At 41.4% G+C, this 19,091-nt stretch overlaps 1 protein-coding gene across 1 annotated transcript in view; it reads left to right on the forward strand.

The window, feature by feature from the left end:
• Window positions 1-19,091, forward strand: part of NSMCE2 (NSE2 (MMS21) homolog, SMC5-SMC6 complex SUMO ligase) — a 143,394-nt gene that overhangs the window by 17,372 nt on the left and 106,931 nt on the right. The window contains exon 3 of the mRNA XM_064154278.1: window positions 14,284-14,390. Within this exon, the coding sequence (XP_064010348.1) occupies window positions 14,284-14,390 (107 nt within the window). The remainder of the gene's footprint in view (window positions 1-14,283; window positions 14,391-19,091) is intronic.

Below are 19,091 nucleotides of genomic sequence, written 5' to 3' on the forward strand. Positions count from 1 at the left end.
TTATCAGCTGCACTTTCCAGGCGTTAAGTAATTAGTGTTGTTCTTTCTTTGAAATACTGAAAGAGCTTATCAAAAGCAAATGCAATTAGCAGGATTTAGTCTCATATGTTTTGGTCCAAAAAGAGCCTTTGCTCAAATTATATGCTGCCATATAGGATAGGGATGCATCTACAAGATGTTCACTATAGAATCAGCCTCTTTCTTTAAAATCTAATAAATAAATAAAGAACAATCCCTGTGCCTCTCTTTAGACACTGAACAAAGGTCTGGCATTCATCATGAGCATGATACAACACAACCTTCTGTGTAGAGCATACAGTAACAGCCAGGTAACCTGCTATCACTCATGTTGCTGCCCCAGCCACTCTTTCACGCCTTGTTTACATTAGGTTAGTTCCCAAACTGGGCATTACACTCCAGTTGCTGTTACTGGCTGGTGAGCTTTTGCTTTTGTTTAGTTCGAGGGATTTTTGTATGTTAATGGACCTTTATGCCAGTAAAGGGCCATGAGTCTACTAGAGCTACTGTTATATAAAAGGGTGAGAGAAAGTGGGAGATGACCATGAAAGACTGTGACCACCAGGAAGATAGCAGTGACTAAAGAGAAAGAATCAAAAGCACCTTAGCAACTGCTCTGGGGAAAAATAAAAGAGCAGCAATGGGGGAACTGGTTGAGGACAGGGAGAAGGGGAGAGGTGAAGAAACATCTGTAATGAAGCAGGAGAGTAAGAAATAAGAAAGCCACAGCAAAAGGATTAAGCAGGGCAGTAAGCTGATGGTGCTCTAGATGATGAAAGATATTTAAATGCTTTCCTAATGATGTTTCCCATGCAAGCAGCTTCTGTAGTTTCCACAAAGGTGTTAGCGTTGCAAATAGGAGGAGTAGTCTGGCATATAACTCGGAGGGGGACTGGTTTGTGTGGTTCTAAGTGAGAAGAGAGATGTGGTCTTTCTGATTAGTCTCAGGATATATGTGTGTGAACCTCCTTAGCTTTTTGCCATTCTCAGTGCATGCTGTGGAATGCTCTGAAATACGCACGTGTTCCAGCGCTCAATAGAAGGTGACAATCTCAAACTTCTCCATAAATTACATATAACCAACTTTCTTATTAAAAAAAGACTTAACAAAGGGAGCCAGCTGGCTCAAGGAGAAGGTGGCAGATGAAAAGAACACAATTCAAAGAAGTGTTCACACATTAAGGAAGTATTTTAACAGGCTTTCCCCAGACTGTAAGTGGGAATGAAATTACACATTGCATGTAAATGTCAAGTGACAATAATATCTTATGAGTTAAACCAACCTTGCAAACTCTTTCCCATTTTTTTTAAGCAGATGAATAAAGTTTAACTTGTGATTTCCTTACTAATCATCTTAGTAAGCAGTGGGTGAGTAGACTTTTCACTGTATGGGTAGATTAATGTGACATTTTCACAAGCCTTTTTTTTTTAAGTTTATTACTTGTAGGTGTGGATCTAATTCACAGTTGTTTTTTGAGGGAATTTGGTATGCTGTTGCTCAAATTCTCTATTTCTTCAGTATTTTTAGATTAATCTTTTTATCCATGCTTTGTTGGAAGTGTGCAGCCTGCCCAAATGTCTCTAATGAACAGGCTCACTTCAGTGACCCAGTCACTTTTACAGGAACCCAGATTTTAAATTGAACAAAACTGAAAAGCCTTTCAGTACCAAAGGGAGAAAATTCTCCCAACTGGCATGTATCAACTACACAACTCTGAAGCACAGTCATATTTTCTGAGCATAGTTTATTTTAGTAACATGCTGCCTGATAGCTATGTGATAGTTTACCAGTTCTGTTTAAGTATTGACCAGAGGGAACCTTCTGCTTCCTCCTGTCTAGTTGCAGAACGCTTCAGTTTCAATTTATATCCCTGTTCTTTCAAAGCTGCCTGTTTAAATGCCACGAGACTCTCACAAATCTACTATGGACAGACATAAAAGCATTATCTAAATAACACACTGAGAGACCATCATATGTGGTGCATTGTAAGCCATTAAGCAAAGTTCTCTTTCTTTTCAAAATCAGATAGTTGTGCAGATGCGAGAGACTCGGGCAGCACCGAATCGCATTGCCCTTTTTTTGCCCATATGCGTGTTTTCCACATGATAACAAAGTAGCAGCTCCTCATAACAGGAGAAATCTTTGCATGAAGTTTGTGGGAAATGAAAGTCTGGCAATGGAAAGATTTAGCTCTGTCACTTACCAGTATGCAAGCAACAGAATGAATGCCACATACCAACGATTCATGCCAAAAAGGGGAGATCTGCCAACTCACAGAAGAGGTTTTATGCAAAGGAGGCCTGCTAGAGGCAGAATGAATTGCTGGTTTTCATTATACTTGCAGTTTGTGTGCAGTCTTTGCCTTGTCTCTGTAAGAGAGGATGAGGTTGTGGGTTGGTTTTTTTGTGTTGTGTTTGTTGGGGTTCTTTTGGTCATACTGAGAAATTATGGGCACTGAATATTCTAGCTTTAGTAATGCTGCATGGTTAGCACTTTTAAGTATATCAAGATGTGATTCATGCTGAACTGGATGTTTTGTGGGGAACATCACTTGAACTTTGCTTGCATGAGACATTAGTTTTATAGACTCCTTTAGTTTAATCTTGGTTGTGTTCTGTCTGTTAGCTCTCTAGGCAGAAAATGGACACTATCCAGAGCATGTGGAAATACCTACATTTTCAACAAGCAGTTAACTTTGGGAATGATAGTCTTATCTATTTCTACTGACTTTTCTGTGTCTAATAATCTAACAGATAAGTGTTTCTCATTTTAGAACTCGAAACTTCCCATTGTTAGCTGTATATTATGAATCTTCTATTCCTCTATGTATGTGGACCAGTGTCAAGTGTTGTAAGACACACCACTGCTCTGTCCAGAGGTGTTGAATGTGGAGCTGCCTGCCAGCCATACTTGTCTAAAAACCTGACTATAAAACTGGATTGTTTTTCCATCCTGAGCTGCCTGCTACTGCAGCTGCTGTACAGCTAATGTTCTGGCTAGTTAGCTGAAGTCCACCCTTGTTCTGTCTAAGCCTACTGATTAGCTTCTCTGAATTCTGCAGTCAGGAGTGCCAAGGTTTGTAGAAGCAGAAACATAAAAACTTAGACTGGGAGACTGTGTGGGTTTAGGGGGAAAAAAGAAAGTTATGTTTGGAAATATCTAGATATTTGACATTTAAAAACTGAATACTTTGGCATTTTTCCTTTCCCAGCCCTTTCATTTTATGTTAATAATATTAGAATTTGAGTACTGGAAGAGTGTTCATATGTGTCTACAGGAAGCTGTTGCTGTTGGTTGTGGGAATTTAAGTTTGGATTCTGTGGGTGGTTTTGTGTCACAGTGTAACTGTGACTGCTGAGCTGAGCTGAAGTATATGAGTGATGGATTATCCTTAAGTGAAGGATAGCCTCGGTCTTCCTGTTTGGTTCACATTGTGCTGCTTTAACTTGTCCTACAGCTCCTGCACGCTGCAGTCTGCTAATGGGGCTTTGCCTGCTTTAGAAGGAACAGCTCACTCCTTTTTAGTGGGACCAGTTGAGCAGTCCATGCACAAGCACTACTACTGACACCTGTGAAGGTGACACTCCAGCAGCTGTGAATGAGACTGGCCCTGTCCTGAACCTGTGCTCCCAGCTGCTTTGCGAGGTGACTCTGCTGTGCTTCTGCCCTGTGTTGTAGCCCTGTTTTCCATCTGGGCCGTTGATGATGCACCATGCCATGACTCCTATTTCTTGTGGTGCCACATGCACCATGTCTAGCCTGTGTAATTAGATTTTGAATTGTGTATGTCTGTACCAGATGTGGATAGGATGGCAGGGTGAGCCCAGAACCAAGACAGTTGCATTTACTGAAACATTATATCTGATTAAATAAGCTCTGATGAGGGCTTGTTACCTTGGTTTCTGAGCTAGGCTGCCTCCAGTTTTGGACAAAGTAATGCTTCAGAAGATTTTGAGGGTCTTGAGTGAAAAGAGATGACTGTCCTATCTCTACTGAGTTTTTATAAAATGGAATTACTTTCCAACACATTTCCTGTTTCCCCCAAACAGAGGAGTTTCTAATTTACTGCTGCATTTAGTTCAATGAAGGTGCACTTTGAACGAGCTTCTCTGAGAAACAGAATAGGTTCATTAACACAGGCAAAGTTTTTTTGTGAGAAACCCAGCAGTACTGTTTACTGCTAAATAATAACAGTTATGCCTTTCATTGGAGACAGCCTTGCTCTTCACACTAAAATCTTTTTCACCTGGCCACACAATTTAAAACTAGAGAAGAATTGGTTATTGACAACAGAAAAAAATTAACTCAGTTGACTTGTGAACAAAAAAAAGGGGTGGATTATCTCTGCAGAATTCATAATGTGCAAGTAGGGATCTTGTGTAATGCTGCTTCTTAACAAAAGGAAAACTCTAACAAGTTGGGAATCAACTGATTGGAATAATACAAAACCAATAAAATATTTTTTCTGGCATTGCCTTCCAGTGGAAATAGTAGGTAAAGCAGCCTGTAAACCTTTTATGGAAATTGTAAATTACATTAAAAATCTTGAAATAGGAAATAACAGTTTTAGGAGGTGTTCTGGGGTATCATTGAGCAGCAAATAACAACACCTCAATAAATATTTCACCGTTCATTATGAGGGAAATACTGCAAGAGAGTTTTTTCTCCCAAATTCTAATGTTACCACATCAAGTTCTAAGAGGAGAAAGTAGGTAGGACAACAGTGGACCCCCTTGTTTTTAAATATTGCCAACCTTCTCATCTCTTCTTTTGTGAAAGGCAAGGTCAGAAGCAGCTCAGGGCTTTGAACTGTGATCTACTGTGTGGTGTAGACATGTTCATGCCTCTGCAGGAAAGAGGCTTGTTAGTCACAAGAAAATCCTTTCCCACTAATATTATTACTGAATGTTATTTCCAGCCTTAATTTCATCACATGTTGAAATCCACTGAGAAGAAAGGGAGATACACATACACAGGTATATAGAGAGAGTCAGGAAAATAGAGAGGGGTTTATTACTTATTTTATGAGAGATTGCTCAGACTTCTATGTGAAGATAGCATATGCTTTGTACTTAGAAAATGCAGGTGTGGTTCCTCTACCATTTTCTGGGCAAACAGGTTGGTTTGGGATGTTAGTGCCCCCAACTTCACACTGCTGCAGTTTCCCACTGCCTTAATTGTACTAGCACAACTGTCTGTATCTTTACATTTCAGATGAATTTACTAGAATAACATGGGATTTGTGTTTGTGAGGTTTTTTAATGTCTTGGTTTGGTTTTAAAGGCTTGGATGCCATTTTTAGCTTGGGTTATTTCGTTCGTATAACTTCGTGAAAAGCCACATTATACTAGCTGAGGGGCAGCAGAGCAGGAACACAGAGGAACAGTAAGGATGAGTGCCTGGGCAGATGACCTGTGAAACTCACTTTGTTTCTGAAGAAAAGGTACATGAACCTCAGGCCTGGTGTTTCCCTGCTGCTTGTCAGTGTAACTTATCTTCCTGGGCCTGTGGGTGTAGATAATGGTGAAGAGTGCTGGTATGTACTGGAGCACAGTAATTCTGGATGGATGTTCTACAGTGCCAGGAAACTGATACAGAATTATGACAGAGGAGAACTTAATTTGCTTCTCAAAACCATTGCATGTTGTAAATACTTTATCCTCCTTTCAGTGCTTCTGCGTACTAGTTACACTGTCTTTGTTAACTTCTAGTTGTTCTTTCTGCAAAATCAAGTAGGTTTAAATTGGTAAAATAAAAGTTTAACCTCACTGTGACCTTTGATTTTATTTATTAAGGATGAAAGAGCTGCTAGTCAGAAAGGAGGGAATTAGCCTGGAAATATTGTGGGCCTTAGTATAAAGCAAGAATCCATTTCTGGGAGGAGATGCTTACTACATCTATTCATGTCTTGAGGCTGTATGGAGGTTACAGTAGCAAAAAAAATGCAGATATGATATAGAGACTTTTTTCTCTTTCTGTCCCATAGCAAATTCTACTTTTATGAGAGATTAGTTGTTGTCTTTGTGCCTCTGCCTAAACTAAGCCCTATCTATTTGTGCTGAAAAATCTTTCCCTTTGGGTGTTACATGGCAAAGCACACTGGCACATGTTGGAGTGTTCTGCTAAATTAAACTCTATGAAAACCTTATTTATTTCATAGGTATTAGCACTGTGTCAGTAGCTGTTAGGAGGTGTTGCCCTTCGTTACAGTCTGTTTGGATACCATGGCAGAAATATCTGGTAAAAGAGATCTTTGTTACTGCTCTCAGGTCTAAACTGGGATCATTATAACTTCCTCTGTTTGAATATAAAAACCAGTGCTGTAAGGAAGTTGCTTTCAAAAGCACTGTTGGCCTAGTTCTGCTGGCTACAGTGTTTAAGGGAGTTTCATGTTGAGCAGAAGTTTCATGATTACTTTGTTATAGAATGATATAGTAAGTTCTTTTCCAAAATGGTTAGTACTAGTGGTACCTCAGCTTTTCTGTGCCCACTCTGAGGTTATGGTTTCAGAATGTGTGCAAGACCCACTCTGTGGAAATGCTGACTGCCTGAGATGTGTCACACTGGGCATTCAGCATCTGAGATGTTTCAGAGTGGGCACTCAGACCCTGCATGGTCTGTTGCTGTTGAAAATCTGACTCTACAATACAATGTACTTGGGTTTCATTTCCATGGGATTGGCAGGAGCTTCCTGGGTCACCGAATCTTGTTTCTTTCCATTTCAGACTATCATAGCCTCCAGGGAAATGACTTGTAACACAAGATGAGTTGGGTTTTTTTGGTCAGGAATAGCCTGTAATTTGACAGACACTCTTGGCTTGGCTTGCTTTATAAAAACGTTACATATATTAAACAGGGAGAAATGGACACTTGAAGATTTCTATCAGTTATTTGCTGAATGAAATACATGTTTAAATGTAGAATCATAGAATCAACCAGGTTGGAAGAGAACTCCAAGATCATCCAGTCCAACCTATCCCCAAGCCCTAGCCAGTCAACTAGACCATGGCACTGAATGCCTCATCCAGTCTTTTCTTGAACACCTCAAGGGACTGTGCCTCCACCACCTCCCCGGGCAGCCCATTCCAATGCCAATCACTCTCTCTGTGAAGAACTTCCTCCTAACATCCAGCCTATACTTCCCCCGGCACAACTTGAGACTGTGTCCCCTTGTTCTGTTGCTGGTTACCTGGGAGAAGAGGCTAGCCCCCACCCGGCTACAACCTCCCTTCAGGTAGTTGTAGACAGCAATGAGGCCCCCCCTGAGCCTCCTCTTCTCCAGGCTAAACACCCCCAGCTCCCTCAGTCTCTCCTCATAGGGTTTATGTTCCAGGCCTCTCACCAGCTTTGTCGCCCTTCTCTGGACACCTTCCAGCACCTCAACATCTGTCTTGAATTGAGGAGCCCAGAACTGGACACAGCACTCAAGGTGTGGCCTGACCAGTGCTGAGTACAGGGGAAGAATAACCTCCCTTGTCCTGCTGGCTACACTGTTCCTGATGCAGGCCAGGATGCCATTGGCTCTCTTGCCCACCTGGGCACAGGTGGCCAAGACTAAAAAGCACTGTCCTTTGAAAAATAAAACCTCAGGAGACTTTACTCAGGTGCAGACAAATGCTTGATGTACAATTTCTCAAGAGACCCAAATAGAAAATATTCACAAGTGATAGTTCTGGTGCAGCTGTGGACACAGTCAACTGATGGCATTCTTCAGTGCTCGTCTGTCATTTACAGTAGCCCTGTCTCCCACACTCCTCTCACTTTTATTTCTTTTAGTATTTTTTTTCCTTTGATATAGGAAACTCAGATTCAACTTCCTTCTTTGCTTGAAAAGACTTGAACTTACTTTCAGCCATCTTCCAGAATAATGGTTTAGAAAAGAGATTGGATATTGAGGAATATCAGAATTACAGAATGGTTGGAGTTGGAAGTAATCTCTGGAAGTCATCTTGTCCAATGTCTCTGCTCAAACAGGGTGACCTAGAGTATATTTCTCATTCTCTCACTGGTGTAATTTCATTTTCTAAGAAATACTTTTTTGCTGGAGTGCTGGTATCAAGGTGAAGGTATTGGTCTGTAAAATCACTCAAGTACATTCAGTCTCTAAACTTCGTATACATGAAAGTTTTCCATACAAGTAGAATGGCTTGGCTAGAGGACAATCAGGGAAATCCAGATCAAAATACATCTCAGTTAAGAAGTCAGAGGTTTCTTTAGGACTAGCTTCAGCAATAAGTAGCTTCTGACTGTTACACAGAAGGGACTTTTGCAATTACTGTTCTGAGTTCCCCTTTAGTTCACCTTTTATGGCTGGTGGTCCTCTAATCAGTAATAACCTTTCTTCTCTTAAGAACTGTGGTGATTAGTTCCTTATCCAAACTGCTCCATGGAGATTTTTGGGCATTCTACTTTCAACCATTTCTCTGTTTTTAACCTGCATTCAGGAGATCAAATTGGTTTTCTCCAGTCTTTTGCTGTTCCTTTGTATTGTTTCTAATTTATTTTAGTTTAGAATTTTCTGTAGTAGTGTTTGGCTGGTTTTGCATTCTAATAGCTAAAATATATTACATGTCAAGGAGAGGGATTTCAAAAGAAATCTCCTGTGGCAGGAGTTTTCTGAAGAGCTGTCCACATATCTGCAGGAGAAAGATGAAGATGCACACTAGTGCTGCAGAAGCATTCAATTTAAGTTCTTCTTGATTTGTAGAGTCTGGAGTACCATGAGAGGGTCAAATGTATCTAGACAGAGGAAGGAAATAAGACAGTAGTATCCTACATAGGTCTGCACCCTTCAGTACTGAGCATCTAGACAGTAGAGTGACATCTTACTGCTGTCTTCTGCAATGATTTTGTGAATGTGTTCTTAAAGAGTGTGGGTTGGATCTTTGTTTATTTTTTTTCCCAAGCTGTACTGTCCTGTTTTGTGTACACCAAAATTGAGGTCCCACACCATGTCTTAAGGCTTTTGGATTTGAAAATTAAATACTTGCTAAAAAATAACACAAATGCTTTGCTGGTATCCTGAATTACAAATCTAAGTTTTCCAGAAGATGGAACTAAATCAAGGAGCTGAGGAGCTTGTGTTCCTCTGCTGTCAGCAGTAACTTGAATCCTGCTGGCAAAACGTGTGTTTTATCTGCTGGTGCATGTGAAGACAACTGCCTGCTACTGCTGTTGCTATTGGCTCAAGTGACAGATGTTTGTGTTAGATGTGTTTTGAAGGTCTGAAATCTACTGTCAAAATCTATGAGCAGTGGTACACCATTCCTCTTCTGCCTTGAATGATGGGAGAGCCTGACAGGAAAAAAACAGCATGTAGCCTTGAAATTAAAAGCAAGCTAGTATGTAGTGCAAGAGAGAGAGCTGACAATGTCCTCTTTTCTTTAAATTGAAAGCTGGACTTCTATTAGCTAATACTATAAAGATATGAAAGTATGTGTATGTGTGTGTATATACAAAATATATGTGTTCATTCACCTTGTCTGTGCTTTAACTTCCATTGCAAGTAGAATTAGAGAATCATAGAATCAACCAGGTTGGATGAGACCTCTAAGATCATCCAGTCCAACCTATCACCCAGCCCTAGCCAGTCAACTACACCATGGCACTAAGTGCCTCATCTCTTGAACACCTCCAGGGATGGTGACTCCACCACCTCCCTGGGCAGCCCATTCCAATGCCAATCACTCTCTCTGGCAAGAACTTCCTCCTAACATCCAGCTTATACTTCCCCCAGCACAACTTGAGACTGTGTCCCCTTGTTCTGTTGCTGGTTGCCTGGGAGAAGGGACCAACCCCTTCCCTGCAATTTCGTGACATTCCAGACTAGTTTATGTTTGAGGTAGCCTGCAGTGGAAGTGAATGCTTTTTTGTATTGCTGTGTATTGGCTGCAGGACAGCTGTAGTATTCTAAATAAGCAGTGTTGTAATATGTGCACAGAAAGAAGAGGTCCTTGTGAAAAATCTTTAGAAATAAGTAAATTTGAACTGAGATGGTAGAAAGAAATGCAAGTTGTGGATAGATGGGTGGCATTTAACACGATTGTTAACATAGAAAATATTAAATCAGTGCTGACTTTACCCTGTTATTGCAACTTCGGTTTTAATCCTGAGGTTCATGATGCGTAACCCAGCCCTGGCTGAGGACTGTTTGAATCAGCAGTAAGGCACCTGAGCATGATCAGTTTGGCCTCTCAGTGGAAATGAGAAGTTGAAGTCCTGCAAGTCTCTTTGTACAATCTTGTTCAGGGAGACTTTTCAAAGTAATACCCCTCCTTCCATCATAAAAAGAGATTGTGAAGTCATGCTGTTTGTAATTTATAGTCACGAAGTGTGCATATTCAGCCAGCACATACTTAACCAGCTAATTTTAACATAAAGCACACAGGCCTTTGAAAATGAAAATTATGGCCTTGAACTGGGCTTTCTGTGAGTAAAAGATGTGATATTGCAAAATGTATAATCTCTGCGTGGTGAGGTTAAGGACTTGTGGAGAAATGCTTACTAAACTCAACATGCTCAGCCTAGATAACAAGGAGACTTAACTACAGTGTGCAACTTCCCTGGTATTTTGTGGCAGTCGCTAAAAGCATGTTTGGAGTTTGGAATACATTCCTTAGATATGAATTAGAAACAAGATTAGGATAAATTTTGATTAGATAACAGTACAGCACCAGTCCAGCGCTTGCAGAGCGTTTGATTTTGTTCTTGAGCTAGGTCGTTGGCCTGCAGAGTGCAAGGTTTGAGTGCCTTGGAGAGTTAGCTGGCTTTGTAGCTGGAGTCTGGTGAGGAGGGTGTTTAGCAGGTAATCTGATCAGTCTGCTGGAAGAGAGAGAGTGTTTTGAATCTCTTTACTATGAATCTTCACTGTCTTCCTCGCAACTGAAATAAAGGTAACAGTGGGGCTGGCAGAGTGGGTAATGGACAATGCCTTTGATCAAATCATAGAACCATTGAGGTTAGAAAAGAGCTCCAAGGTCATGAAGGCCAACTTACACTACCATGACCACTAAACCATGTTCCAAAGCACCACTTATACATGTTTTTTGAGCACCTCCAGGGATGGTGACTCTGCTACTTCCTTGGGCAGCTAATTCCAATGCCTGACCACTCTTTCATATGAATTTTTTCTTAATGTCCAACTTAAACCTCCCCTGGTGCAACTTGAGGCCATTTCCTTTCGTCCTATTGCTGGTTACTTGAGAGATGAGACCAACCCAAACATCAAAATCCTTTCAGATAGTGTAGAGAACTATAAGGTCTCCCCTCAGCTTTCTCTTCTCCAGAATAAACCATCACAGCTTCCTCAGCTGCACCTCAGAAGACCTGTTTCTGTTTGCCATACCCCTCAGCAGCTTCATTGCTCTTCTCTGGACCTGCTGTAGCACCTCAGTGTCTCTCTTACCTTGTAGCACTCAAAAATGAACCCAGTATTTGAGGAGAGGCCTCAGCAGTGCTGAATTCAGGGGCATGATCACTTCCTTACTCCTGCTGGACACACTAGTTTTTATACAGACCAAGGTTGCTTTTGATTTGCTTGGCCACCTGGGCACCTTGCTGGCTAATCTTTTAGAATCTTTCATTTTTTTCTGCTTGATATCACAGTGCCATTAAACTAAGAGCTTGGTGGCATTTGGGAGAGAGTTGAGGGATGATGGTGAGGAAAGGTAAGCCTTCCTTTAAAATTTCTTGTTCCCCAGTAAGATCAGGTCAGCTAATATCTTCTAATTAGCCTATGGTGGAGTTTATTATGAGGAAGCGTGCAGGGATCTCTGCCTTGGTGAGCTGTAAGACTTTACATCCCTATACAGTCACCCACATCCCTGGCTGTGTACACCCAAGCTCTGCTCTGCATCTGCTCCTTGCCAGGGAAGGGCAGAAGTGCTCTTAGCACTTAAGTGCTCTTAGCACTTAGTGGTGGCAGCAGAGGAGCCATGCACAGCAGGTTACTGCAGTGTGTAATGTGAGATGAGGAGAGTTTTCTAAAGGCAAACAGAGTAGCCTGTAATGTAATTTTTCATTTAAATCTCGTTTAGGAGATGGGGAGATGAGTGGCTGGGAATAACATGGGAGATTTCCTCTGAGCTGTCAGCACCTTGGGGTATGGATTGAACCACAGATAGAAAATGGACTCTGGTATCTGTTGAAGAGCAGAAACAAAGGATGAACAACTGACCTGTATACAATCCTTCAGATCTATCTTTCTGTCCATTATGCCTTCAAAGGCAGGCTGTGATCATGCGTTGGTGATGCATTCGGTGATTTCCTGGTATATATAACATACTTTGTGTGCATGAAAGAACAGCAATAGGGAAACAGCAGTGAACATCACTGAGACCTAAAAAAGGCTGGTGGATATGTGGGACAGTCAGCCCATGAAGAATGTAGGGCAGGATGTAGTTGCAGGTAATGTGTTCCACCTCTTTGAGCTTTATTTTAACACATCTTTCAGGTTGCAAAATGTGTTGTTCTTTAGCTAAAGATTTTTTTCTAACTTTAACAAAAGGTGGCATTAGTATAGCTCTCCTGGTGTTTAACAGTGCACTTCTCTTCCCCTCTCCCCACCTGGAAAAAAATATTTAGGCCAGTGTAGTTTCTTTCTGTCATGGAAATGATTCATCTCGGCCAAGGGAGAAGAATGACAGTTACTTGCTACACAGACCTTTCCTGTGATTCATGGAGTGCCATTTGTGTCAGCCTTGAAAGAGGCACTTCGTATTCCTCCTAGCAGGAAGGAAAAAGAGCACGATCACAGTTGCCAGATAGGATATGGAAATTGGGTGGAAGGGGAGGGAAAAGGGAAAGGGAAATGCTGATTATTTAGAAGAAAGTTGCAGGAATGCCAAAATTCTGCTTGCAAAATCCATTCACCTACTTAATGAAAAATGGATATATGCCAGGTGTAAATGCAATTAAAGGAAACATCACGACTCTAATTGCTATGTTCACAAAATGCTGTGGTTTATTATGTAACCTTTTTTATATGTGTAAATATATCTTAGTGCTCTTCCTTGTGTCTCCTGGATGCATCACTGCTTCATACAGTATGAATCTCATATCTCTGAGTGATGTGTTTCAGTGACAGTTTCAGGTTTTGCTCTTAAGCTAGGATGGCTGCTCACCATGCTTTATGTTGGCTTTCTGCAGAGGCAGACTTTTATGTTCTATCACACTAACATAGTTAGCAACTTAGGAAGTGAAGTAGCTTGCCAGATCAGAAGACATCTTCCTTTCTTTACCAAAACAAAAAAGCTAAAAAGCTGTACCACAATTTTCTTCCTAAAAATAATGTAAATGGCCACTGAAACTGCTTGTAAAGAATAATATTCCATTAAATGAGAACTTTCAATGGTACATGGCAGACGTTCGGGCTTTCATGGCTTCCAGCTGTTTTCTTTAGACCTGGGAACTGCAGGGTAGGAAGAAACAGGAGTAGAAGAAGTAGAAACTAACATTTTCTCATTTCTCTATTTACTAAATGGGTTAAGGGCTCCTGCTGTCTGTCCTGCAGTTGGCAGTGTCTACTGTGGTCCATGAACTTGTGTCAGCAGATACAGCTGTGGCTGCTCAGCCCCATAGCATGTACAGTGTCCTCATTCAGTTAAGTAGGTGCACAGCAAAGTTAGAATGGGAAAGCAGAGGTGTAGTTAGAGATGAAAGGAGTGAAATCAGGAGGAATGCAGACGAGCATAAAAATGGATGTGAATTACTAAGCACATGTACTGTATTCATTGGTTTTCATTGGCAATTAAAATCTTACTGCTTGATTCACCAGTGCTATTCAGTCTCCCATTACGTCCTGTGTTAGAAAATGCTGGCTCTGTTTTGATTTTTGCAGTAGCTGTTTACTGGGGATAAAGGGGTCTAATTATAGCGGTGAAGTCTACTGTAGTGAGAGGACATTTAAGTTTCTTCTGACTGTTTCTTAGGCAATGTGATGAGTCATGAAATGTAACTTTTGCAGAAAATATCCTGATTGCCTAATGACTAGGTGTTGGTATATGAAATTACACACACTCTCTCTCTCGTTCACATGAAACCAGGGAAGTGTCTTTCTGAGTAAGCTGTTTGTTCAAGTTACCCAAGAAATGTCAAGGTTTACAGCTGCAAAATAGGAATTGAGTCTATGCCTGAGAAGCTTGAGAACACCTGCTCTGCCTTACAAATGCTTTGAAAATTCACAGCATTAATACTTGTCTTCCTATCTGCAAAGAAAAATGCTGCCTGAAAATAATACAACATGTACAAACTGTTTTGTTTTGCAGATGATGCAGAGGATGTTAATTCTATGGAAAAAGTCATGCTAGAATATGCTGCAATGGATAGAGAACTTAATCACTACATGACAGCAATTGAAGAAACAGTAAGCCAGGTAAACTGCCACCTCTATTGAAGTTATGAAAATAGATCCTTATTTAAATGTTATCTTTTAATAGATAGAAACGATACATTAAAATGATACAGAGTTGGAAAGGTAGATCTTTGACAGGTGTGAAGTACTGAAGTTGCCAGTAAAACTATTAATTTTTCCAGGGCCCCATCCAGTGTGATATAGCTTCTAATTCCCCTCCACCAAACTCTTGTCCTCTTTGGAATATAGGATGAATGGCAATGACTGAGGACTGTACTTAAGACACTGTAGTATCAGGTAATACCAGCATCATGCATAGTGAAAGAAGGAAGCGTCATAATGGAGGCAGCTGATGGCAGGAGTAAACAGGTGGCTGTGGGAACGGGGACCTGAAGCCTGCTTTCCATTGTCATCCTGCCATGTGAATTTGCTGGTGTGTAATAAAGAGTGAGCTTCTGAATCGCTCCCTTCATTAGCTAGGGTCTTGTTTGCAACCTGCCCACTCCTTTGTAGCGTTTCAGGACGTTCAGGGGATTTCTGGCTCGCCCTTGTGCCCGACTGCAGTTGCACAACAGGTGCCGGGGTTGTCGGTGTGCCACGCAAACAGTGCGGGTTGCGTAAGCTCCCTGCCATTAGCAAGCCGGGCTCGACGGCGGACGCCGTGGCTTAGGCAGATGAACACCAGCTTTCGGAGGACATCTCCTCTTTGTCTTTGGCGGTCAGAAGGCGACGCCACGCAAGCCCCTCTTGTGTCCCCGCCGCACCCCGAGGGCCGGAGCCCAGGGTGGGGGACACGGCCGGAGCTGGGGCGGGGCTGGCCGCCAGGGGGCGCCGCGGTTGCGTTCCCCGCGGGTTGAGCTCCGCTCCGCTGCCCTCCCCCGGGCAGCGCCCAGGCTCCCCTGCCGTACTCATCGCCCGGGTAGTGCCCCGGCTTCCTTGCCCTGCTCAGCGTCCCGGCTGCCCTGCTCCCTCCCCGGGCAGCGCCCCTACTCTCCGGGTCCGCCCACCAGCGCCCCAGCACCTCCTCTCCGTGCGGACCGGTCCCGCTCGGCGCTGCCTGCTATTTCCTCACGGTTGTGGCCAGTCAACCTCTATTTTCTGTCCCTGGCTCTTGGACTCTGCTAATCCGCTCAGCTCCCTAACCCTGTTAGGTCAATTCCAGAGAGCTGCTGCTGCTGCTCTCTCAGGCTGCCCCTGACCACCCTGTTAAAACAGCTCATTATTTTTCTGACCGTTGCAGTCTGGCAAGCAAGGTATTAAAAGTGCAGGCTCCAGGCGAATCCTGACACAGAAAGAGTCAATTTCGGTGCAGTCTATACTTGGATCACTTCATATTTGGGCCACATCATTCTTAGAGACTCAACTTTCTAAGCAACCTATTTTAGTGTCTGCAAATAGACTTTTAGGTGTCAGTCTTGCATGCACTTCTCTTGAAAAGGCAAAAAGCACGTCTCTGATTTCCCTTCAAGAGGTGAAATCTGTGTTTCAAAGCATGAAGGAAGTAGAGCTTTTCTATTAAACATGTCTTGCTATTATTATTTGCTATACAAATACAAAAACATGACAGCAGAGCAATGCGTTTCCAATAGTTCTATTCTGAGAAATGCCTACATAGTTTTTATTTTGTAGAGAGGTTTTCCCTTCAGTACATTTTTTAATCATCCCGAGTCAGATGATTAACTGAAAAGTCTTCTTTCGAATAATTAAATGCTGCATGTTAAATGGAGTTGAAAACTATGTTTGCATTAGCAAATGTTGGACAGCATTAAGTGCAGTCGTCAACTCAGATGTCACTATAATTGCACACATCCTAGTTTATGTTTGTTAGAAACTGAATGGATCAGAACATTTTCCTTCTGTTTGGAATATTTATGATTTTTAAGGCTTTCCTAGAAGAACATAATGTAGTTATCACACCATTAGAAATTGACAAGATATGTCCAGACTTGTGTGAAACATAGTAGGTTTGTATTTTGATTGTAAGCTATTAAGTAATTGTGTTATAATAGGAATTTCAAGTAGTTTTTGAGCAATGTGTCTTCTTTTATTATTCCTGTGCATCAGCAAAACACCTTGGGATATAGGAGTAAATAGTAAGCCTCTGCCTTCACCAATAAAGCACTCAAATCCTGTTTACTTCAGATAAATTCTCTCATGGTCTTTCAAGTCAAGCACAGATTTAACTGCTTAACTGGAGTGAGAATATTCTATGGGTTTAGGTAGGGCAGTGATACATTCACCTTTTTTAAGGCTGGATTCAGCAACATCTGTTGTGTGCAAAACCTCTAAAGTCCTGGAAGAATTTGCTCCCCTCTGCCTTTTCCCCCTAAAAGTAGATCATTTATGTTGTATCAGAATTTCCTTGCTTTGGTAAAACAGGCTCCTTTCCTGCTCGTTCATTCCTTAGATTTTAAAAATGCATCTCCTAGACCTGTAACACATTTATAAGTCAACATGGATTATGAAGTTGGTAATGGCTAATATATTAGCCTCTAGCCACATTTCTCCTGTCTGTTTTCTACCTCATTCTTGGAATTTTTTTGTACTTTCCATGGCCAGCACCTGAACAAATGTTTCTGAGCAAGAGAAAGACATGTATGTAGGCTTCTGCTCTCTGCAAAATAGCAGCTAGCGCTTTGTTTTGGTGGGTAGCTGCCTGCCATGCTTCCAGAACTGCACAGCCTATCTCCAGGTACCTGTCAGCGACAGCTTAAAAGTCTGCTTCTGGGAAACAGATTATGTTGCTGAATTTAGGACCGCACCTGGAAGTAGCTGTAGAAAGCCTTGTGGCTTAAAATAGCTTCCACTGGCTTGCTCTCTGCTTCCATCTGAATTACTTACCTGAGGGCTTTCTCTGGAGTGTTGCAGCAGGTCATTTATTTTCACAAGCAGACTGTTTTTCATACACAGTGTTAACAGTATTTGTCACAAGCTCCAAAACACTTTTTATCTGATTATTTTGTGGGGTTGAAACTTGTATATTTTTCCTGGTCTGCAGTTTCTTCATACAGCAGTGAATCTGAAAGTATGTTATACTCTGTTTCATCTTCTAACCACCTGCTTGTAGTAAAATGTCCAACTGGAAGTTAGCAAGATAAGGAGTTTAAAATGCCTGATTTATTTTGTGTAGCTTTAAATAACATTTAAAAAAAAGGTGTTCTGTAACAAATGTATGTGAGGTAAATACTAGGAATTAGCATGAGATATATTCACATGTTTTTAAAAGCCAAAGTTTTTATTGGTTGAGCCTGCAGTAGGTGGAATGCAGAAGGTGAAACATACCAGCATCCTTTTCTGGTGAATCAGCAGCCTGTTGAGCAAGAAATGAGCAATTGAATCACAGTGTTTCCAACAATAGGCTATGGGAAATCCTTTGTCTGTGGAAACTCCCTCTGCCACTGGATTTTCTTGTACCTAAGGACTGGACTGCTATTGCTGCTTCTTTTTTTCATTTTTAATGGGTATTAAAAAAAATGCATTAGGCAACATTTGGGTCTTTCCCAAGCAACGTCCAGACAGCACTCTTTACTTCTAGTGTAACATCAAAGGAGTGACGGAGCTGGAGTATCTCTTGCAGACCTCATTATACTCTTGAAGTGGGCTGAAGTGATTTGCACTCAGGCTGACCTAACCAGTTTAAGTATCCCCTACCCTAGGAGAGCCCAAGTGGCCAGAATGCCAGCATATTGTGCCTGATCTCTCACTCCCACTCTTCTCTCTAGATTAGCAGAGGTGTTGGTGGTGGACTCATCACTATTTCAATATTTCATGCATTTTATATGTTTGGGACTGTAAAAGCTTGACTAAATGTTCTGAAGTCCTTAGCCTTCTCTAAATAAAATTAATCACAATGTATTGTAGATAGATCTGGGAAACAAAGAAGAAATAACTAACTTTCTAATGCTGCATTATTTCTGCCTCTTTTTCCTTCTTCAAGGAAAGGGAACTTGGGCTCTTTTATTTGTTTTGCAGATGAGAGCAAGTGTTGAATGTGCTAGTAGCATCTTAGGAGAAGAATGCTTAGTACTTCCTGCTGTAAGTTACTGCTTTGCCGAACATCAGTTTCTCTTGCTTGAATTGTATCTGCCATTTGCTAAGCCTAAACACTGTGAGGGAGGATAAAAAAATCTAAACCTGAGTGAGATGAAAGAAAAACATTCAAGAAAAATGTTAACAGTCATGCTACAGAAGGACCAGGAGCGGGAGGAGGCAGACAGAAAGGTAAAGGACATGCTCTTGGGAAATCATGAGGTCATACAGACAGATGGAAAAGAGTCTGGCTCAATGAGTGCTAGGGAGGAGGTGATGTTGAGCTGGAAGAAGAAGATGGAAATATTAGAAGTCGCGTTGGTGTTTGAGGTTTATCCGTATTGCTACTACAACTTTCCTGTGTTCTAGATGATTCATTTCTATCACCATGTGAGTGGCTGCTGACAGCCTTGTTTTTTTGATTGTCCTACATGGAAACTGACTTGAGTAATTATAACTGTAAATTAGATTAAAGGTAATCATAGTTGGACACAGGAAGTGAAATTAAACATCGTCTTTATTTTTTTTCCTGTAAAACTACATACAAGTGATGTAGGTATGTGCCTTGTATAGAGCTTGAAATCTGGATGTGTAGGTCATTCATGCATGTGTGACTTCACACCTTGTCAAATGTTCAGTCTTCTTTTGGCAAAGATGAGTGCACCATGTTCCTTATATGAGTGGTTTTGTCTC

The sequence above is a fragment of the Pogoniulus pusillus genome, chromosome 14, assembly GCF_015220805.1.
Source record: "Pogoniulus pusillus isolate bPogPus1 chromosome 14, bPogPus1.pri, whole genome shotgun sequence".
In the NCBI taxonomy this organism is placed as follows: Eukaryota; Metazoa; Chordata; class Aves; order Piciformes; family Lybiidae; genus Pogoniulus; species Pogoniulus pusillus.